Source organism: Plecotus auritus (assembly GCF_963455305.1).
Source record: "Plecotus auritus genome assembly, chromosome: 8".
Taxonomy (NCBI): Eukaryota; Metazoa; Chordata; class Mammalia; order Chiroptera; family Vespertilionidae; genus Plecotus; species Plecotus auritus.
In genome coordinates, this window is record NC_137782.1 from 27,700,005 (window position 1) to 27,723,249 (window position 23,245).

Below are 23,245 nucleotides of genomic sequence, written 5' to 3' on the forward strand. Positions count from 1 at the left end.
AACTAGCAAATTCCTGTTGGACAAATTCTCCCCTTTTTTGCATGTTCACTATATGCCAAGTGCTCTGCTGTGAATGTTCTTAATAAGCTGGGCCTGAAAGGCAGACACAGTTATTCACATCCTTTGTCCACATAGGGCCCCTTCTTGTTCCACTAGAACAGGTGGGTGTATTTCCTTTTAGAGCCACTTGTGCTCCCCCCGCCCCCTCCATGGTTTAATGTGTAGCTTCTTGTTTGCTTTCCTGTAAAACTTGAATTTTTCTTTTGTGTGCATTAACTTGTCACGTATGTCAATGGCATTATTTAAGTACCCTGTGCTTCTCACGTTTCCCCCTCTGCACGGTGGTTCTAGATCAGTGGTTCTCAACCTTCCTAATGCCGGGACCCTTTAATACAGTTCCTTGTGTTGTGGTGACCCCCAACCATAAAATTATTTTCATTGCTACTTCATAACTGTAATTTTGCTACTGTTATGAATCGTAATGTAAATATCTGTGTTTTCCGATGGTCTTAGGCGACCCCTGACAGCGGTTCTCAACCTGTGGGTCACGACCCCTTTCACAGGGATCGCCTAAGACCATCGGAAAACACAGATATTTACATTACGATTCATAACAGTAGCAAAATTACAGTTATGAAGTAGCAACGAAAATAGTTTTATGGTTGGGGGTCACCACAACATGAGGAATTGTATTAAAGGGTCTCGGCATTAGGAAGGTTGAGAACCACTGTTCTAGATGCTTCCACATTGCCACAAGCCCAGCTCAGTGGTTCTCAGCTGGAGGTGATGTAGCCCCATAGGACATTTAGCAGTGTCATAAACATCTGTGGTTGTCACGTCTTAGGGGAGTGCTGCTGGCATCTAGTGGGTGGAGGCCAGGGATGCTGCTCCATGTCCCGCCACACACAGATGGTCCCCACAACCAAGAATTATCCAGCCCCCAATGTCCATCATGCTGCTATTGAGAAACTGCTGCTCTGAACCCAGCGTTCCATGTCTTACTTATCCGCAGCCCCCACAGGAAGGACACCAGGCTCCGCTAACTCCCCACCAGCACAGACAACCGTGTGGCAAGATTCCTTTAGGACTGCTCTGAGCCTTACACCTCTCTCTCATTGAATCCCCACCACAAACCTATGAGGCATGGTTTCTCCTACTATGCCCATTTGCGGAGAAGCTGAGGCTCCGAGGTGGAGTGAGTCAGCCAAGGTTACCCAGCTGGGAAGGAATGAAAGTTAGGATGTGGCCCACTACTCTTAACTATGTATCTAAGCTGCACCCCCAGGAGTCTCAGGAATGGACTGGGGTAGAAAATAAGAGGCTCTGGAATAAACCCTTCTGCTTGGCCTGTGAGCTCCAGGAGCACAGGGATTGGGTCTGATGTGTCCATAGCTTCATCCCCTGGCACCCAGCAGTGCCTGGCACATTCACTTGACAAATATTTGTTGAATACACAAATAAATAAATAGCTTGTGGATAGGGACTTTTCAGCGTGTGTGATTGCAAGCATGGCAGAAAAGAGATTCCAGGGTACCTGCCCTCGAAGGAACAGGTCTCCACACTGTGACAACACAGAGGCCTGTCAGCGTCTCTCCAGAGCCGAGATGCTGCGTGCCATCTGGCCTGGCCTCATCCAGAGCTCAGCCCACAGCAGGGCTCAGCAGAGGCTGTGGAGTGTTTAACAAGTGGCTCCTCGATGCTTGGGGCCACTGACACTTTAGCAGGTGGAGGACCTGGGATCCGGCCAGGTGACCCTTGTTGTCTACTGAGCAGAATCCTTTCCAGGACTTCCTTCTGTGTCATACTTTTAAAGGGCCAGGTGCCCTGCTCAATCTGAAGAGATTAGTTTCAAACTGGCAATCCAGGGTTAGCTTTAGCCTGAACACAGGTTTAGTTGTGTCCCCTGGAATTTTCTTGAATTCTAAAATCATTGCTAATAGCCCTAGCCGGTTTGGCTCAGGGTCCCAAAGCCAAAGGGTCCCAGGTTCGGTTCTGGTCAAGAGCACATGCCCAGGTTGCGGGCTCAGTCCCCAGTAGGAGGCATGCAGGAGCCAGCTGATCAATGATTCTTTCTCATCATTAATGTTTCTATCTCTCTCTCTCTCCCTCTCCCTTCCTCTCTGGAATAAAATAAATAAATAAACATGCTGGGATTGAATTTTCAGTTAGCAGCATAGTTAAGGCCCCACCTTTATCCCTGCAGCCTCCCCATTTTCATAGGCATGATGGCTGGGTACCTGTGACACTCAGGAATGTTCTTCACAGTCTCCCACATGTCACCCAGAGGGACAGAGCCCCAGTTGCCCACAGCAGCAGCCTGCTCATTCACCCACCCTTGTTGACTTCCTTCCTCTCCCCCTTACTTCCATGCTCTGCCACCAGTGCTTCCCAGAGTCGCCTCGCCGGGAAACTGCTTGCACCTGAGTCCTAGGCTGGGGGATGCTTCGGGGAGACCCAGACTAAGACATCGAGGGGGTGTGATTGCTCAGATTTCTTATCAGAACTGAAACTCCTCCCTGCCAGACCCCTGTGGTAACACAAGCCCTCCTGGCTTCCGGAAATGTGGTCCAGGGACCAGCATCTGCTAGACATGCAGTCTCGGGTCCCATTGCAGAGGTACTGAACTAGGATGGACATGTAAACTTGACCTCCAGGTGATTCCTTCACATATTAGTCTGTGAAGTGAGATGTAAGCCATGAATTCACCTGGTGACAGCTTTTCCCATGGATCCAGCCAGCCTCCCGTGCACCTAGGAGAGGCTGGGTAGGGAGCGCCCGGCCAGAGCTTGGCCCCTGTGACCCTGCGCTCAGCCAGTCCTCCCCGGAACCATTCCTCAGCCGTGTTATTACAGGGTCCCGGCTCGGATTCCAGAATCCAATCCCCAGCACAGTGCCATCGGGATGTAATCAGATCCAGTTGGCGATACACAGCCTGGCCTGTCCGTTACTGCTTTACAAACTGAGAAGAAATTAAAAAAAAAAAAAATACTTTTATGACCCTGCAGTTAAAAACTATTTGTAGAAGTTGCTAAGGTTCAAATCAAAAGTGCCCTCTCTGGAGGACTATTAGTTAATTCAGAGGACCGCAGTCTTTCCTTCTCTTTCTTCCCCGTCTACCTTGAGATGCAGCTCTAATTCACTTCTGCCCTCAGCCATCCAGAGCTTTCCATCCTCTGACAAAACACAAGCCAAAGTGCTTAAGGACATCTGTTTATTTTATTTCTTTAATGAGAAAACCTTCCCGCTTCTCCGGGCTCAGCTGTGTTTATTTACCTTGTGTTAGCCATGTGAGGCGAGCACCTTGGACATTTCAGGCCTGGCCGGGCCCTCCCTTGCCGCGGCCTCCAGCCCTGCCCAAGGAAAACAGAGTCCTTGGAACTCTATAAAATAGATTTTCAAAATAAATACTGCCTAATTCACTCGGTAGATGTGGATTAAGTCAAGATGAATACAATTTGGAAAGGATTTTCTGAGGAAGTCGGAGATTTCTTTCCCCCACTGGGGGTTAAACCTTGTATTTAAATCTCCCCCTCCCCACCCCCAGTTCTTTTTCCGTTAAGTAAAAGGCATTTAGTCTTTGTGGCTAATAAAGAAATGATGGCTTTGATTGGCCCTCTCCAGCAATGATTATTTGCTTTGTAGGACTAGGGATGGTGACTTAACTCGTCACTTCTTTCCATCCAGTAAGGGCAAGAAGCAGACATCTGCAGTTGTTATTCTGGCAGGGGTGGCTGAGGAGGAGGCTGGAGCTTTGAAAGATGTCCTAGAGGTGAATGACAGTTGCAGGGGCCACGGGCTGGGGGGTAGGGGGCGACCCTTTGTAGATTTAATCCCCTGTAATAGCGCTTCCCTGAGCCAGGGGGCTTCCATGCCAAGTGCTTCTGCTTATATATTTTAGATCATTAAAGGATTATTTCCAACATAAAATATATTTTAGAGATGGTTTGGGGTTGTCAGGAAAGTGCTCATTAGCAGAGACTGCCTTTGAAGGCCCGTGCTCACTGCTGCTTGGAGAGAGACCTCGCAGAATCACTCATCTTAGGTGGAGAGTTTCGGGCTAGTTAAGGCTCCCGAGTGCTCTCATTTTCCGCCCACAAATCTAACACATGCCAACTGCTTCCCCAGGCGTCTTTTGCCAACTTTTTCCACCCCTTCTCTTAGTCCCACCCTTCAATGAATGCTGAAGGGCATCTGAAAAAATGATAGTAATAAGAGGGATTTAAGTCTCCTATGCAAAACCTACAACAAATTGCCGGTTGGGGTAGAGTGAGAAGCTCTTTTGTCTTCTGTAAATATAGGGGTTGCCGCTCACAATGCTAAGTGGTGAAAAAATATCCCAGGCACCCTACGAACCTAAATAATGGGAACAATTTTCCTTCACACTTAACTAAGCAGGTTGAGAAGCTGTCTCCCCCAGCGCCTCACCTGCACTGTCTACGGTACTTATTGCCCAACAATAGGGCTCTTGAGCTGTCCAAAGATCGCTGGAAATCCCGCGAGCCTCTGGTGATGAGGGTGTTGCTCCCTGGATGGTAGGAGGTGTCAAGGTGGTTGTCTTAGGGGAAATAGGAGGTCTCCCCCGCCGCGCCCCCGCCACACACACACACCATGCCTGCTTCCCATACTTCCTCTGTGAATTAGTGAATCTGTAGGCCTTTCTGATGGCAGGGTGAGGGGGACACTCCCATGCACATTCCCCTGAGCGGGCCTAATTCAAAGTAGAAATATGCAATTTAAGAATCTCTTTGGAAAAATCCATCCATGGATAAATGGATAAACACATCGTAGGGTATTCATACAATGGAATGTTTTCCAGCTGTAAAAAGGCATGAAGTTCTGATTTGAGCTACAATGCGGACAGACCCCAAAAACATTATGCTAAGTGAAAGAAGCCAGACATGCAAGTTCAGAGGTTGTGTGGTTCTATTCATATGAAATGTCCAGAACAGGTAAAGCCGTAGAGATATGCCTCGGGGATATGGAGTTTCTCTTTGAGCTGGTGAAAATAGGTTGGAACTATCTAGCTAGAGGTTTGCTCATCTGTAAAACTGAAATAACCATTGCTGCCCCACTGACCTCAAAAGACCAGTCTGAGAATCGTCTGTTTCCCAAAAACACCGTGGGAACTGCTGAAGGAGTACAAACTTCCCAGAGCCGGTAAAAAATGAACATTTTTTTACTTTAAAAATTGGGGTGTTTTTGTTTGTTCGTGTGTTTTTTAGGTTCTCTTCAGCTGGTTTGGTGTTAGGGAAATGCCGGCCGTATAAAATGAGTTGTGAAGCGTGGCCTCCTCTTTTCTTTTCCGGCCAAAATCGTGGAGAACTGGTGCTAATTCTTCTAGAAACGTTTGGTAAAATTCTCCAGTGAAATCATCTGAGCCTGGAGACTTTGTTTTTGGAGGTTTTTAACTGTGAATTCAGTTTCTTTCATACTTGTAGCTGTTTCATCCTGGGTGAGTTTTAGTAGTTGTGGTTTTCGAGGAACTGGTCCATTTCGTCCATTGTCAAATTTATGTGTCTAGAGCTAAATAAAAAAAAGTATTTACTTTCACGGTGACTTTCAGTTAGTAGTATATAAGCCATACCCAGACACCTTCAATTATAGGGATAAAAACTATAAATCTCTCCCCACATGTATGGCACTAGGTCATGAGTCATATCCTTGGTCCTCAAGACAAAACTACAAGGTAGACATGGAGATCATCATTCTACCCAGAAGGACACTGAGGCCAAGACTACCAAGCTAGCAAGTGGCAGAGAAGGAAACAGACCCAGAACTCCAGAGGCGATTCTAAGCCCCTCTGCATCCGGGCTGACCACAGCCAATCACAAGGCCCCCAAGTTCAAAACTTTCAGTCTAACCCTGTTTCTCCCCATGTCAGACATTACACTGTGGGGGTGCTTCTCAAACACACAAAGCTTGTCCCTGCCTCAGGCCTTTGCACGCACTGGCTGTTCCTTCCCCTGGCTGGCACCTTTGTTTCATTTGGGTCTCTGCTCTGATGTCACCTCCTCATTGGGAACTTCCCTGACCACCCCTCTCTAGTAGTCCTCTGTAAAACATACAAACACAGACACATTCACTGTGTGCCTCCCTCTCCTCCCTCTCTCTTTTTCTCTCTCTCTGTCTCTCTCTCTCCCCCCCCCCCCCCCCAGCAATACTCATGTCTCATTTTCTTCAGAGCACCTGTCACTGTCTGAAATGTGTCTTAGTTTTTCCCGGCCCTCCCCCTCCAAGAGAATGCAAGCTCCATGGGGCAAGAGACTTTCTTGTCTGAGAGCAAGGAGCCAGTTAGCATAATGGTCTACACCAGCAGCTGGCAAACTACATCCATCTTGTGGGCCAAATCTGGCACGCCACCTGTTTGTTTTTTTTAATAAAGTTTTATTGGAACACAGCCATGCCCTTTTGTTTACATATTATCTACGACTGCTTTTTTGCTACAACAGCAGAGTTGAGTAGTTGTGACAGAGATCGTATGGGCAACAGAGCCTAAAATATTTGCTGTCTGGCCCTTTATAGAGAAGGTTTATAACATGGGCTCTGGAGCCAGACTGCTCAGCTTCACAGCCAGCTCCATGCCCCAGCCAGTGACCTCAGGCAAGTCACTGTGCCTCCCTGTGTCAGTTTCCACCTGTGTAACATGGGTCTAATAGCAATGATACTTACCTCACAGGATCTGTGGGGGAGGTTTAAATGAGCTAATACATGTGAAGTGCTTGATACTGTGCCTGATACACAGTAAATAGCTTTTGTAGACTAAATGGATAAATATTATCAATAATAATGAATGAATAAATAAATAAAAGTCTTTTAAAGAACTGCAGCTTTGGAAGCGTGTTGCTGCTTGTGTAAGAATGCCCCCTCCGTGAAAGGCATGCTGAAGGTTCCCTGAAGACTCACCGTGTTGAGGAGTGTTGGTGCTGGACAGACTCAACAGGGGCTTGCTGAGTGTCAGGCTCTGTTCTAGGCACTTGGTATGAACTTCTGTAAACTCCATGCCCTGCAGTGCCCCCTGGTCCTGGGCGTTTAGGGTGATCATCTCATCTGGGTCTGTCTGGAACTTTCACATTTTAAACACTCAAGGTCCCAAGTCCCAAGAACCCCCTCAGCTGGGGCACATGGGGACAGCTGGTTTCCTACTCTACATTCGCAGCTCCATGTGTCTATTTTTTTGTTGCTTTTGTCTTTAAATGTATATCCTAGGAAATGCTTTAAACGCTGGTACATACCTCCAGCTGAAAGAACATTTTTCAAAGGATAAACCGACCTGAGAGACTGAGCGTTTGCGTTTGTGTAAAGCTCCCAGAGAGGAACCTGCTTAGACATCTTTCTTTGTTCTCTTGAATTTGACCGTGATTTTATCAGCTGTAGTCAGCTTGACTCTTTTGTGATTCAGCAATGATGGGATTGATCTTACAGCTCTTTTGGTAAAATTCTTGTTAGTACAAATAGACCCATTTGCTGAGCTAAGGTCTATTTTCTGTGTTCTATGAAACGGCTGGGTTGTTGTGTGTTTTTTATCTTGACTGTTTAAACATGTGAATCAACCTGTTTTTTCTTTACAACCATCATTTTCTTGTCTTCCTCTTTTAAACAAGCTGATCTGTTTTCCAGGAGTTTCCAAGTAATTAAACCCAATTAAAACCATTAAATTCTCTCTTTTAATGACAACTTTATTATTCAAAGCTAACCACAAGGAGGAGATTTAACTGGCAAAGCCCTCCATTGTGTGTTAATCCATCCCTAACCTCTGGCTGACACTTCCAAGAGATAAGCCCCACAGAATAGGGAGGCTGGTTTAATGAATAGCTTTAATTAATACTTTTCTTCCTTGTGGCAGAGTAATTATTTGTTCAGCTTGTAAACAGCTACTTGGCAGTGATATTTTTAAAGGCCCAGTTGGCTTGCATGGTATGATGGCTTTGATTGGTTTTGTGTGTTTGTGTGTTTTTTCTTTAAGAGGGAGGGGGGAGAGGTCTCCATTCCAGGAGAGGTGCAGAAGCTCATTGTCCTGGGATGGCAGGGTACTCACAGAAGAAAAGCGAGGCGAGCGCAGGTGGCGGGCTGCCTGTGTTTGTGAGCTGGCTCCAGAGTGGGCACGTCTGCCCTTTGCAGCAAAAGTCTGCAAGCCCAGACAGGGTCCCACCGAGACACAAGCCTGGCTCACGGCAGTCTGGGCGCTGAGATGAGGAGGAAGGGCCAGATGGAAACATGCCAAGCCGAGCTCCAACCCTGCAGTGATCCCCTGACCTGCCTTCAGGTAGTACCTGAGAAAAGGACAGCCAAGTGCAAGTGCTGAGGAGCCCCCAAGAAGAAGTTGTTCTGTGAATAAGGACTCACCCCCCGGACGACTAGCTCTGAGCCCACACCCACTGCCGTGCTTTCCGTAATACATCAGCTCACCTGCTCTCCCCCTCACTTTAGGAGGGAATGCTACAGCTGCCCACACGGTACAGGCGAGGAAACGGGCACAGCGACTTGCCCAGTCACCCACCTTCCAGCAGGAAGGGCAGAGCTGGGCTTGCAGACAGGTCTCCGTGCAGCGAGGGTCTCACAGCGAGACAGGAAAACAGCTTCTTCCACTCAGCTGGTTGACAGATTCAGGTTTTTTTTTAACTCATCACTTAGTTAGAAAGTCAGTTTCATTAATAAGGTTGCCCACTCTGTAAGTACAAAGTTGATTGATGGACACTAAGGCTCAAGCCTTTTCATTATTTTAATCATTTAGAGCAGTGGTTCTCCAGTGTGTGTGTGGGCGGGGGGTTGGTGGGGGGGATGTGCAATTTTGCTTCCCTAATACCTGTGACAATGTCTAGGGACCATTTGGGTTGTCACTGGGTGAAGGGTGCTGCTGGCATCTAGTGGGTAGAGGCCAGGGAGGCTGCTAAACACCCTACAGTGCACAGGACAGTCTCAGTGAAGAAAGATCTGGCGCAAATGTCAACTGTGCCGCGGCTGAAAATCCCGGATTTATTGAACACTCACATTTCTCATTCTAGAGACATTTTATAAGCACACAAAAGCAATATTAATGTGCTCACCTATCAGACCCCGTAAAGACTGGGCCAAACCGCATCTTTAAAAATAATTAATTATCTTAGTGATTTAGACTGTTCACCAGGCCACCAGAAGTTTTTCAGAAACACATCTAAGGAGCTAACAGTTCTCACCCAAACATTAGCCATGGATGACCTTGCTGGCACAGGACTATTTGACAACTGCGTCCCAATTCCCAACACCTACCTCTGCTTGCTATACCAGCTTCCTTCACCAAGGCCTCATGAGGAGCACGAAGCAGGGTTAAAACGAAGTCCGTCATTCCAGAAGCTTCGTGCTGAGAAGTGATCAGGAATCTCCCGGTGCCTCTTGGGAGCCACCAAAACCTTCCCTTCCTGGGAGCGCTCAGAGCTGCATTTGGAGCAGGAAAAAGAAGCAAACAGCCCCGGCGGGCTCACCCGGGGACTGGGCCTGCTCGGAGGACTAGGACTGGGAGGGAGCTTAATGGGCAGGGTGTCAGAACTCAAGCATCTGGGAGTAGAGACTGGGCTTGCCTGTCCTCATCTCAAAGGACTGCCCATGGCATTCCGCCTGAGACAGCCCTGATAAAGGCGACACGGACCTGGAAGCAGCTGGCCGCGGTCACTGTGAGAACCAGACGGCGTTTACATCGAGTTGTCTTCTGCTTCTTGTTTGCTCCGTTGGGTGGTTGGTCGGTCGGTCGGGTTCTTTCTGGAAGTTTGCTTTGGAAACATTGCATCTGATACCATTAACGGACCCAGAGAGGCCCTAAGGTTGGTTACTAAAATGGTCTTTCCATATCACACCTCCTTTTGACTCCTAGGATGACATCCTAAAAAAGTTACAGGGGTACCAGTAAGTGTGTGGGGAGGGGAGTGGGGGAAGCAAAGAAGGGATTTGGGGCCCTCTAGGGTCGGCTAAAGTGATCTGATTTCCAATCTCGGCCAAGGTGTCTGGTTTCCATACAGCCATTCCTGGCATTGGGGCAGGGAGGAGGGCAGTGAAGAGTGAGGATTTAACAAGAGAACTTTGCTTTTCCATATCAAGTCCAGGAAATGAAAGCACAAATGCTCAGAGGCAGTAAGGGGAGATCTTTCCCACCCCCGGGCCCACCTTTATCCTCCCGAAGCCCAGCGGTTGTAGAAAGGAAAGCCAGCCTGAGACCTGGGACAAGAATCAGGGCTGAGTTTTCATGGCAGTTGTTTATCAGTTCTTCCAAGGATGGAAGCGTAATTTCATTCAGTGGATCATTCATTTCACTAAAAATAGATATTCAACCGTTTTAAATGAGGCATTTATTTTTGTTAAAAAATCTGATGATAATCTGCCTTAAGCTTCTTTTCCCTAATAAAATATTTTATTTGATGTTATTAGTTCCAACAAAGACATATTCAGTGAGTAAAAAGGTTAAGACTTGGGGGGGTTCTTCAGCATATACTCCTGGGTTTGGATCCCAACTCTGACACTTATTAGCAGAGTGACCTTGGACAAGTCACATGGTTGCTTTGAGTCTTGATTTATCTGTGAAATAGGAAAAGATATTTTGAGGAGAAAATGTAATAATGTATATAAAGCTCACACACATTCATATACTCATTTAAAAAATACTTAACTGAGCACCTGCTGTGTATTGGACTATGTATCAGGTACAAGGGACATAGCAGTAGTTCTCATAGAGCCTTCTGGTTGAGGTAGAAGCATCAAAAATCAAAAGTTTTAAAATAAGGTTATCCTATATAATGAAAGGCTAATATGCAAATCGACCAAACGGCAGAACGACCGGTTGCTCTGATGTGCACTGACCACCAGGGGGCAGATGCTCAATGCAGGAGCTGCCCCCTGGTGGTCAGTGCGCTCCCACAGGGGGAGCACCGCCCAGCCAGAAGCCAGCTCACAGCTGGTGGGCACAGCGGCGGTAGCAGGAGCCTCTCCCCTCTCTGCGGCAGCACTAAGGATGTCCGACTGCCTGCTTAGGCCCATGGGGAGCAGGCCTAAGCCATCAGTTGCACACCTCCCGAGGGCTCCCTGACTGCGAGTGGGTGCAGGCGGGGCTGAGGGAGCTGCCCCCCCCCCCCCCCCGCCAGGTGCACGAATCTCGTGTACCGGGCCTCTAGTTTCAGATAATGATAAATGCTGTTAAAACTTTAACAGGATAATGAGATGTAGAGTGAGTGGAGGGTGAGCATTGGGATTACTCTAGATCAGGGGTCCTCAAACTTTTTAAACAGGGGGCCAGTTCACTGTCCCTCAGACCATTGGAAGGCCGGACTATAGTTTAAAAAAAAACTATGAACAAATTCCTATGCGCACTGCGGGCCCGGGACAAGTCGGCTGCTAAGCAGGACAGGCAGTGGCACCCGGCGGGCCGGATAAATGTCCTCGGCGGGCCACATGTGGCCCACGGGCCATAGTTTGAGGACGCCTGCTCTAGATGAAATGATGAGAGAAGTCCTTTGTGGGAACTGAATGTCATAAAGGAACCAGCCTTGGAAGTGCCTAGGGAAAGGGAATTCTGGGTAGTGGCAACAGCAAGTGCAAAGACACTGAGGCAGGAGTAAGTTTGGCATGTTCAAGGAGCAGAGAAATGAGCTGGAGCAGAGAAGTAAATGGTGGCCACTGAAGGATGCTGGCTTTACTCAGAGGCCATGGGAAGCTAGTGGGTTCTGGGGTTTTTTACATATTTTTATTGATTTTAGAGAGGGAGATAGAGATAGAAACATCAATGATGAGAGAAAATTATTGATTGGCTGCCTCCTGCATGCCCCAACTGGGGATCAAGCCCGCAACCTGGCATGTGCCCTGACCGGGAATTGAACCCTGACTTCCTGGTTCACAGGTCAACACTCAATCACTGAGCCACGCTGGCTGTACACTAGGAAGAGCATACAGATGTGCTCTAAGACAATACCTCAGACCCTTCTTTGCATCTGGCTTATATCACCTTGGGTGGGGGGATTAGAGGTGCCATCATTTAAGCCCAAAAGGAAAATGTATTTGCTCATGTAACTTGAAATGTTCAGAAGTACCATATTTTTCGTGTATAAGACGCTATTATTTTTTCTGAAATCGTTAGACTGAAAATCGAGGGGTGTCTTATACACGGAAGTCACCCAAGGAGGGAGCCACGAGGGTACATAGCTGCCCATACCTTGTCAAACAAGCTTCCTCCAATCATGAGCCTTATTGTTACTGACATCAGCTGATGCTGTAATTGGAGGTGGAGGTGGAGGTGGAGAGTGCACAGATGCAACAGGGACCGGAGCGTTCTGAGCCATGTTAAAAAATAAAAAGATAAATAACAGTAAGCGATTGTCTTACTCTGCAAAATTCAAACTGAATGTAATCAGCTATGCAAAACAGCATGGAAATAGAGCTGCAGAGAGACTATTTGGACCTCCTCCCACTGAGTGTTTGATCAGACAGTGGAGAAAACAGGAAGAATAACTCCTTAAGATGCCAAAAAAGAAAAAGGCCTTAAAAGAAAAACCAGCAAAATGTTTACAATATTGATTTCTGAATTTTGGGTTGGAAAAGTGGGGGGCATCTTATACATGGAAAAATACATTAGACCTCAGGAGCAATGGGATCTGATCCCCAAATACTTTCATGTGAATATGTGTGTACTGCCAAGAAGGCTCCACCTGTGTTCATGATAAGATGGCTACCAGCATCCTCAAGTGTGGAGTCTATCAACTCAGCCTCTCTAGAATTAAGAAGGTTCCTCTTTCCCAATAGTTATAGCTAAAGTCCTAGAGCCAATTTTCATTGGCTACCATTGACCACATGACCATCCTGAACCAGTCACTATGATCCCGGCCAGGCCTTTGAAGTCTGGGTATGTTCTTTACTAGAATGATTAACCGCTAATTTACAGACATGAAGATTCGTTCCCAGAGAGATTACGTATCTCCACAATATCATGCTGCCTCTTTTTCAAGGTGTCTGATAAAGACACTGCAGTGGGCGTTCCCAAGACACCCTCCAGCTGGATGAGTAGCGAGAAGGACCTATAAGTTATCATACTCACGGTTACAGTTTATGACAATGAAAACATCTTAAGGTCAACGAAGGGAAAGGGGGCATGGAGTGAAGTCCGAGAGAAAGGCACAACCTTCCAGTGTCCTCTCCCAGTGGAGCGCCCACACTCCAGTCATTCTCCCAGCACTGACATGTGACAACACGCAGGAAGTGTTGCCAGCCTGGGGACTTCACCTGAGCTTTGATGTCCAGGGTCTTACTGGGGTCAGTGACATAGGCATGTGTGCCTTTGGGATTGACCTCCGTTACTCAGATGCCAGCCCCCCAGAACAAAAGCAGGTGTTCCCCATAAATCACATTGTTAGCATAAACTATCAGGGCAACTGGGACTGCGTGGCCTCAGGGCTCAGAGCTCATCTACCAGGAGCCAGCCAAAGGCCAGTCTTGAAGACAGATCTTTCCTAGGAATGTGCAGGGTTTGATCACCCCAGGCCTGCTGAGTTAAACCTTTCCTGCACAGACAGGACCCCAAGTGAAATCATTTAAATGGCTCAGTTCAAATGGAGACCACCAGATACTATAACGGCCTGAGGGGACTTCTTCTTTCTTGTCATGCAGCTGGGCCATGGGAGGCCAACACGCTCTCGAAGCAGGGAAGCCGGAACAGGCATCATGGCATAGCCAGAGGATTATGGAATCTGAGCTCCTGTCCCCACACTGCCTCTTAGAGGTGACCGTGAACAAGTCACATAGTAACAGTAGTAATAGTCATCGCAATATAAAACACACACACACATACTCCAACTGAAATAGAAGTTCACCATTACTGTATATGACATACTCTGACATTTTGTCATCTATTCTAGGGGTTAGCAAACTATCCTATCTAATAAAAGCCTAATATGCTAAGTGTCTGACCATTCATTCGACGGTTCAACCAGTCACTATGATGTGCACTGACCAGGGGGGCAAACGCTCCAACCAGTAGGTTAGCTTGCTGCTGGGGTCCAGCCGATCAGGACTGGGAGAGATGGGCCAGACATGCCCTGGAGCCCTCCCACGGTCCCTCCCCAGCCCTGATCGTGCACCGGAGGGGTTCCTCAGCCTGTCCTGCACTCTCTTGCAATCCAGGACCCCTTGGGGAATGTCTGCAGGCCACACCAAGGGACCCCACGGATTCGTGCACCAGGCCTCTAGTTTTTCATAAAGGGCTAGTAAATATTTCAGGCTTTAAGCTAGGCTCTGTAGTGACTACTAACTCTGCCATTGTAACTCAAAAGCGGCTATAAACACACGTGAACAAATGGGCATGGCTGTGTCCTAATAAAACTCTAGTTTAATAAATACAGGCCGTGGGCCATAGTTTACCTACCCCTGGATTCTCTTGTACTTCTTCCATCCTTTTTTCCTGTTTAATACTGGTTGTTAAAGTAGACTTTCACTAAAAGGATTATTACCTGCACTTTGAAAGACTCGTTTAATCTTCATAATAATCCTATGAGGTAAGTAACCTCATTTCACAGAGGAGAAACTGAGGCACACAGTTTGTACAAGGTCATCTAGCTGGTAAGAAATGGAACTGGCCTGGATTATAAGCGGTCTGGCCCAGAGCCACCTTTCTTTCTTTTTTTTTCTTTTTTTGTTAATCCTTACCTGAGGTTATATTTTTTCTATTGAATTTTTTTAGAGAGAGTGGAGGGGAGAAAGGAGAGTTAGAGAGAGAAATATCTATGTGAGAGAGGTGCATTGATTGGTTGCCTCCCACACACCCCAACCAGGGCTGAGAATGGAGCCTGCAACCAAGGTACGTGCCCTTGACTGGGAATCAAACTCACAACCCTACAGTCTACAGGACGACGCTCTAACCACTGAACACCAGCCAGGGTCAGAGCCCACCTTTTTAACATATATGCCAAAGCACTCAATAAATATTGGCTATTGTTATCATTGTTATTATTGTTGTTGTTGTTACTATTATTCAGTCAGCTGTGAAAGAATCCAAAAAAACCATAGTCATAAAAGCCAATTTCAAAATGAATTCGGGGTGTGCCTTCAAAGGGTTGTGATGCTGAACAGTATGTGGATCTCATTTCTTTGACTTAAACACCCTTTAGAACCATCTATTATAAAACTTAGAAAACTCAGAAAAGGAAATTCTTTAATGGATAAATAGAGTTGTGGGTTATTAAAAACAACTTGTTTTTAATGAAAATGGTTGCCTCCTGATCTATGGGGATTGGGAAGTAGACCTGTAGGGGTGCAGTTTAAATTGGGGAGCTTTGGAAATTGGGGATGGTGGAGACCCTTGATAGAAACAACTGCTTTCATCTTAACCCTGATGAACTTTTGCGTTTGGGTTTCGAAACCCCCAAGAATCCACATGCTATTTTCCTCATTTGATTGTGACATCAGATTAATTTTGATTTTAGAAAGACTATCTTGCCCAGCCGGAGTGGCTCAGTGGTTGAGCATCGACCTATGAACCAGGAGGTCATGGTTTTTTATTCCCAGTCAGGGCACATGCCCTGGTTACTGGCTCAATCCCTAGTAGGGGGCGTGCTGGAGGCAGCCTATGAATGATTCTTTCTCATCATTGATGGTTCTCTCTCCCTCTCCCTTCCTCTATGAAATCAATAAAAATATATTTTAAAAAAGAAAGTCTTTTTTTACACTCCTACCCTCTCCCCTCCATCCAGGAATTGCAACCATACATCACAAAATAATTTACTGATCCTCAAGGCAGATCTGAGAGCAGTCCATATGGTGAAAGTCCCCACCAACTCTTCTAATTAAGAGAACTTTGCCAAGAATGCGTAATAATTAGGTTACTGAACGGCATCCAGGTCCTCTGCCTGGGGCCCGGGGAGGGGGTGTCCAGTGCTCTGAGCCTCCTAAATGAATGGGTGCATAGCCCACCTCGCCATCATCAAAACCAAACCCTGAGAATCTGTAGAACATTAGGGCACACTGAAAAAAAAACTGCAGTGCCCTAATCAGATTGGTTCCTTCATTGGGAGAGAACCACCCCCAAACTCTCAAAGATGACATTCCATCCACCCAACCCCTCCAGCCCCCAGCACAGTCCTTGGATGGACAAGGTACAAATTGAAGCCTGTGTTGGAAAAATTCCCTTTTCTCAGTTCTCTGTTCTGGTTTAAACTGATCATTTCTTAAAAGCAAATCTCTTTCTGCTGTTGCTTGTTTAGGAAATTAAACACTGATTTTCCATCTTTACTCCAAATAGTATATAATGATGAAGAAAATGGTATTCATGTGAGATGGTACCATATGATTACGTGTTCTCCGCTTAAGGGTGCGAGAAAGTGGGTTGCAGGATTTTGACAATAAGGGGCGCTTGCAGAGCCTGCTGCGTGTCACGCTGGTGTTTACACACGTGCCATCTCATGTCATCCTCATAACAACAGTAGATGATAGAGGGATCAGAGTGGACTTGAATGGGTCAGTGGCCTTTTATTAGCTGAGGAATGGTGTGGAAGCTTTATTTCATTGGGTGACATGCTAGGTCAGACACAGGGTCCTCACCCTCTGAGCTGCACAGGGTGACTGAAGCCCACACCAGGGTGGTGTGTTTCTGGGTTATATTAGGGATGTATTCAGCAGGCCGCTCACGATGAAACTGATGGCTGTTGTCTTACCCTTATTCCAGATGTGTTTCACATTCATTAATGCCGAGTCGCCACCAGTTTTTTGTTGTTGTTTGTTTTTCTTATTTTCTCAGTCTTTGCAAGCCTGGAAAACCACCTTCTGCTGGGATAAAGTGGTCTGCCCAGGGTAACACTCTGCATTACTTAACTACTGGGACAGTTGTGCTTTTCTTGGGCTATCCCAGACTTTTCTGCCTCTGTACAACTTGAAAAGGGGTCCCACCTCCACAGTTCAAAACAATCTAATAAGCAACATGCACGCAGATTTTAAGAAAACCAGAAATAACGAGAATGCTCAAGGAATAGCTTGGTATCCTAGGGGTTCTCCTCAGAAACATTTGGGCACCTTTGAATTTTTGTATTTATTTATTTGAGTAGCTCGCTGCCGCTTACCTCAGCTGGCGGCCCAGCTCACCACCACTCATAGCTCTCTGCCGCTGATAACTTGCTGCCCCGCCCCCTCCTCTAGCTCTCAGCTGCTTGCAGCTCGCTGCCCCGCCCTCCTGCTGTTGGTCGTTACCGTTACACGTCACGGCTGGTCATTACGCATCAAGGTGTAATGACCATTTGCATATTACCTCTTTATTATATAGGATTTTTCAGAGAGAAAGGAAGGGAGCGGGAGAGAGAGAAACATCAATGCCAGAGTGAAGAATTGATGGGTTGCACACCCCCTACTGGGGACTGAGCCCAAAATCCAGGCATGTGCCCTGACCAGGAATCGAACCGGCAACCTTTCGATGCATGGGATGACACCCAACCAACTGAGCCACACCAGCCAGGGCTATTTTAATTTTTAATTACACATAACTATTTGAATCCCTTCTCTTTTAAAAAAATTCAGAATATTCTAGATAATGCTGGTTTACTTTGATCATCACCTCTAATTCCTGTTCCTGCCTCTCTGTCTGCCAGGAGTAATTACTGTTCTGACTCTAGGTATATCCTTTCTGATATTTATAAATATGTAAGTGCCCATGGAAAATATGTAAGAACATTTTATGTGTTTCTAATATATGGTAATAATATGCAGTGTATAACTTTTAGAAGACTACTGCTTTTTTACACAATATTTTTTGTGTGTATCCATGTCAATACGTGGAAGTCAGGTTCATTTCTTTCAATTGAATTTGGTTTTATATTGTTGAATATACTACTACTAGAGGCCCAGTACATGAATTCATGCACCAGTGGGATCCCTCAGCCTGGCCTGCACCCTCTCGCAACCTGGGACCTCTCGGGGGATGTCTGCATTGAGCGTCTGCCCTCTGGTGGTCAGTGCCCATCATAGTGACCGGTCAAATGGTCATTCAGTCATTCAGTCATTTAGTCTTGTATATAGAGAGATATTTCATTTCTCTAATCTCCTTTGGCTGGACAAACAATTCTTTGGCTATTTATCAACAATTCTGTATTGAACATCTTTTTATATGTTCCTTGCTCACATGTATGGGCTTTTTTCTAGGATAGATAATGAGAAGTGGAATTACTGAGAATGTTTTCTTTTATTTTTAATTTAGATTTTTAATCCAAGAAATATATGCATATAGTTTAAAACTCAGATGGTCCTCCAAAGGGAAGTTTAATGAAAAACGGCAGCCCCCCGTGCCACCACCCCCCCTTCTTTCTCCTGCCTAGAGGTGACAACTTTGAACTCTTGCTAGTTCTTTTGGTATTTACCTCCAAATTTCCAAGTAACCTACTTATGTTACTACTTCTTGGTTTTTCTTTTTGTCTATTTAAGGCATGATCTCTGGCTTCCCAAACTAGAAGACAATTCAGCTCTTTTTTTCTCATCCTTGCCCCCATCACACACATGCACACTTTCTCTTCACCTCCTCCCAATATCAATAAATAATCACTTTATCAACATAGAGTATTTGCCTTTTATAACTACACAAATATGTTTCACAGATAAGCCATTTTGTACACAATAATTACTTTTCCTGTTTTATGTGCTGGCCTGGGAGTTGACATTTTTCTAAGTCGATCCTTTCAGCGGATGAGTGTGGATGGCAGCATCTTCTTGCTTCCTGTCAGTGCATCGAGGGCCGGCCATCGGTGGTTAGGTGTTCAGACAGCCTGGCCTACAAGGAATGTGCAAGTTTGCAGAGGTGAAATGGTTTGGGTATGAGTAATGTGTGAAAACACCCCAAAAACCTTTTCCCAGGTCACACAATGATTCCCTCCTTGGCCCTGAAAAGTTTGTTTTCCTCATTTTCTCTTCATTTTTCACTGAGTACTCTACCCCGCGACATCCAGCCAGGACTCAGAGTGCTAAGCTTTGGCGGTTGGGGCTCTGATGAGGTGTTTCCCCTAATGGCTGCGTTCCTGGGCTTCATTCTTCACAGTGCTGTGTGTGAAGCTGAGATCACCAGCTACACTCTTTCCCTTTTTTTTTAAGGGTCAAGAAGGGTTGATGTCGTTTTTATTTTTATAACAGAAGTAATACAGCCTTTGTATACAGAGTGACAGTACAGGTCCCCTTTGCACCCCATCGCCGGCCCGTCCAAGACCTCCTCAAAAGCAGTGCTGCTCTAGAGCCAGATTTCCTGGGTTCAGATCCTAGCACTTCCTAGCCATGTGACCTCGAGGCAGTTACCTAACCTTTGTGAGCCTCAGTTTTCTCATCTGTAAAATGGGAAAACAGTAGTGCTCCCCTCAAAGAGCTTTGTCTGAATTAAGTGTTAATATGTATAAAGTGGCACAGAGAAAACATATAATGGATATTAACCAGGAATATGCCTAAGTGTGTATATCCTCTTAGATCAGTGGTTCTTAACCTTGGCTGTACATTAAAATCACGTGGGGGAGCTTTACACATTCCCAATGCCCAGACCTCACCCTCAGCAATTCTGATTTTACAGTGTGGGGTGCCGAGCCTCAGGATTTTTAAATGCTCCTCACATCATTGCAGTGTACAGCCAGGTTTGAGACACCTTATGCTGCACATTTTCCACATGTGTCAGTTTGGATCCGTGAGTTTATGCTATAGTAACAAACATCCCCCAAATCTCATCGACCTCTCATTGATGGTACATGTCCATTGTGATTTGTTGCAGCCCTAACACATATCATCTTTATTCTAGAACCCAGACTGTCAGGGTAGCTTTTATGTAAAGCACAGCAAACCATGCACTGACTCTTAAAGCTTCTGACCAGAAGTGAAACATTACTTCTGCTCAGATATCATTGGCCAAAGCAAGTCACATGATCACACCTGAGTTCTATAGGGATGGTCTACATCGGGGCCAGCAGACTGGGAATAGCCAGATGGTAAATATGTTAGGCTCTACAGAACATAGACCAACTACTGTTGCAATGACTCTCCACTGCCTTCAAAGCACAAAAGTAGTCATAGACAAACACTGTCGAAAACTGCAGAAATCAGCCTGGCTGGTGTGGCTCAGTTAGTTGGGCATCATCCCAGGCACCAAAAGTTTGCCTGATTCGATTCCCAGTCAGGCTCCATCCCCAGGGAAAGATGTGCAGGAGGTGGCCAATCAATGTCGCACTCTTGCATCAATGTTTCTCTCTCTCTTCCTCTCCCTAAAAAAAAAAAAAAAAATGTTTCAATGCAGAAATCATTCTTAGCTCATGAGCCATGCAAAAGCAGGCAACAGGTGAGATTCAGTTTGCCAACCCCTGGTAGACATCACCTCCTACAGGGAGACTCTTCAGGAAGGGATCCCAAATATGGGTGAAGAGGAATGCAGTCTACACGCCATGTGTACAGAAAAGAGACAGAGCGTGAGAATGGGCTGTTGTGTTGTCCACTGTGCTCCCCACAGATACTGTGACATCACTACCTTTTGTCCCTTAATGGTATATTTTTTCATGACAGTTTCATGTCAGCAGCGCTAGCATGACTTCATTTTTTTAGTGGCTGTCTCGTTTTCCCTGGTATGGATGCACCATAATGGGTTTTGTTTGTATATTTGTTTTTTAAATGAATCTCCATTGTTAGGTACCAGTGGCATTTAAAATACCAGGAGGAATAAGGCAGCCTCCACAGAGAGATTGTTGTAAAGAGAGAGCCAGCATCCCAGCTCGCCAGTGATTTATACATGGTTTATACTGCCTTCCCGAAATCTCTCGGCCTCCCTGAAGACACATTTCCTAGGGGCCCTCTGTATTAGAGCCACTCTGGTCCTCACAACACTGAACACAGCTGCAATTCCAGGGGCATTTGAGGGAGATTGGATACTATGATGGTAAATACAGTGATGAAAAGCTAGAAGGGAAAGCTCAGAAGCTGTATAACGTTAGCACCCTGACACCACGCGGAGACACGACTTAGGCCAGGCGCGGGCCCTGCGGTTGAGGAAAGGCCTTTTGGAGGTGGGACAGGAGGGAGAGGGAGGCTGTAATGACAAGGCTCACTCACTCATGGCCCTCCCTCTTCCTTCTGGCAGGACACCACGACGTCCGTGCGCATCGGCCTGATGATGGAAGAAATGATCTTCAACCTTGCAGACACGCACCTGTTCTTCAATGACCTGGAGGTTTGGAATTGCTTGTTTCATTCCATATTCACCGTTTGTAACCCCCTACATCTGGTTTGGGGGAAGAGATGCTGCCTTTTCTTCCCCCACCCTCACCCCCTCTTTTTCCTTTGGAGGCTAGAAACTTGTGCTAGCAACCCCCCAAAAGGCACAAAACTATGGCCAGCGACAGTTTATTGAAAACACACTTGACCGGATTATCTCCCCAGCGTCCCAGAGCAGTTAATGGGCCTTTCTGCTCTCGCGGCGACGTCCCCTGGCAGCTTTACTAATCCAATAAAGGCTGCAGAGTTTCTTCCTCCTGAAATTCGCTGTTTAATAACTTGATTAAGGCAAATTAGTACAGATCCTCCTGGGTCAGTAATAATTAGCAGTGGGCCAGGATGGAAGGTTTTAAAAACAATTTACATCCCCCTGAAAACATGTTTTACAAAGAGAGAGAGCGAGCAGAGGGACTATGCTTATTTAAAGTATCTGCTTCTGTGCCATAAGCACCCTTCAAAGGAGATAGGACACAGTGGGAGAGGAGCTTCAGAAATCAGTTTAATTCATTTGCTTATATCCAGCCTGTGTCAAAAAGATTTGGACATAATTTCAAATGGAAAACGTATTTTCAATGGAACTACTACAGCAAAGGAATAGAAAGCTAGGGTAAGGCATTGTACTCCAAAAATCCGGCTCAAGCTGAGTATTGACGTTAAGTCCAGAGTTAATCCCCGAGCTTCCTGGTAGCCAAAGCAAAGAGGGAAATATGCATTGCTTACCTCCCCCAAAGAAAGAGCAAGCAGCTTTCTCTAAGGTGAAAAGGATTGTTTTGGCTGATAAGAGGAGTAATGTAGGGATCTTCTGGCTTTATAAATTATATTCTCATTGTTGGTTTACCAGATTGAAAAGTAAAGGCAACCTAAAATAAAACTGTTTGCGAAAGAACAATTTTACTGATCCTAGTAGGAATTTTTCCCCCAGAATCTGGGAAATCACTGGAGACTAAACTGCAAAGTAGAAATATAAAGGCTCTGAGTTCCAAACCCATCCTGACCAGCCAGATCATTTGCTATTGTTCACCATCAGGAAGGGACTCGGGTTTTCCTTCCCAGCCTGCAGCCCGCTAGTCCCAGGGGGCAGGTCCTCACTGAAAGCATCCGTCTACATTCTGTCCAGTCTCGGCAGGCTGCTTGGGCCTCAGCCCTCCTGTCTATGAAAAGGCATTGCTCTCTGCCCACCATGTGTTTCAAAGAGAGGACTGAGGTAGAAACTTGTTGATGAAGAAAGAGAATACCAGTAGCATCAGGGCCCAGGACTGTGTCCCTAGCCAAAGGCAGTGTGCAGGCTTCTGTTGAAATGACCTCTCATGTCCTAGGGGGTAAAAGAGAGAGGGAGAAGGAATAGAAGAAGAGGGAGAGAAACTAAAACAGAGCAAAACAAAATAAGCATGTCAGATGAACTCAGCAAGGGCTTATGGAGTCTAGCATAATAAAGGCTTCGCTGACTGCAAATAGCAAAAGAAACCAAACTCACTTTATCAAAAAAAATGGAAGCTATTGGCCTTGTGTGGAAAAGTAGATTTAACTCTTCCCTGTCTCCTCCTTAGGATGTCAGTTTCCTGAGAGCAGGGATCATGCCTGCCTGGTTCACCCAAAATTTCCCTGGCCCAGGCAGTAAACAGCCAAACAGATCCATAAACAAGAGAATTTGTGGTAGTGAAAAGGATGTGGAAAAAATAAAACAATGAGATATGATAGTGAGCAATGGGTGAGAGGGGGTAGGGTGGTGGCCAGCATTCTCACGGGGGCCAGGAATGCCTCTAGAGGGGGTGACACTTGAGCCAGCAGGGTGGAGATCTAGGCAGGTGGGAGCAACAAGTACAGAGGCCCTGAGGTAAGCACACGTGTGAAATAATCTGGGGTCAGAGAGGCCACGTGAGAGCAGTGAAGGAGGGAGTGCAGGATCAGTGGGATAGATGAGCCTGGAGTCCTAGGCGTGGGCCCGACATGGTCACAGACATCAGTTTATTTGCAAGTACTGTGGACAGCCATGGGGCTGGGGGTGCACATGACCTGGTTTATGTTCTTAAAA

At 46.2% G+C, this 23,245-nt stretch overlaps 1 protein-coding gene across 1 annotated transcript in view; it reads left to right on the forward strand.

The window, feature by feature from the left end:
- EYA2 (EYA transcriptional coactivator and phosphatase 2) overlaps positions 1-23,245 on the forward strand; it is a 219,510-nt gene that overhangs the window by 162,539 nt on the left and 33,726 nt on the right. Inside the window, exon 10 of the mRNA XM_080684634.1 lies at positions 21,080-21,169. Within this exon, the coding sequence (XP_080540760.1) occupies positions 21,080-21,169 (90 nt within the window). The remainder of the gene's footprint in view (positions 1-21,079; positions 21,170-23,245) is intronic.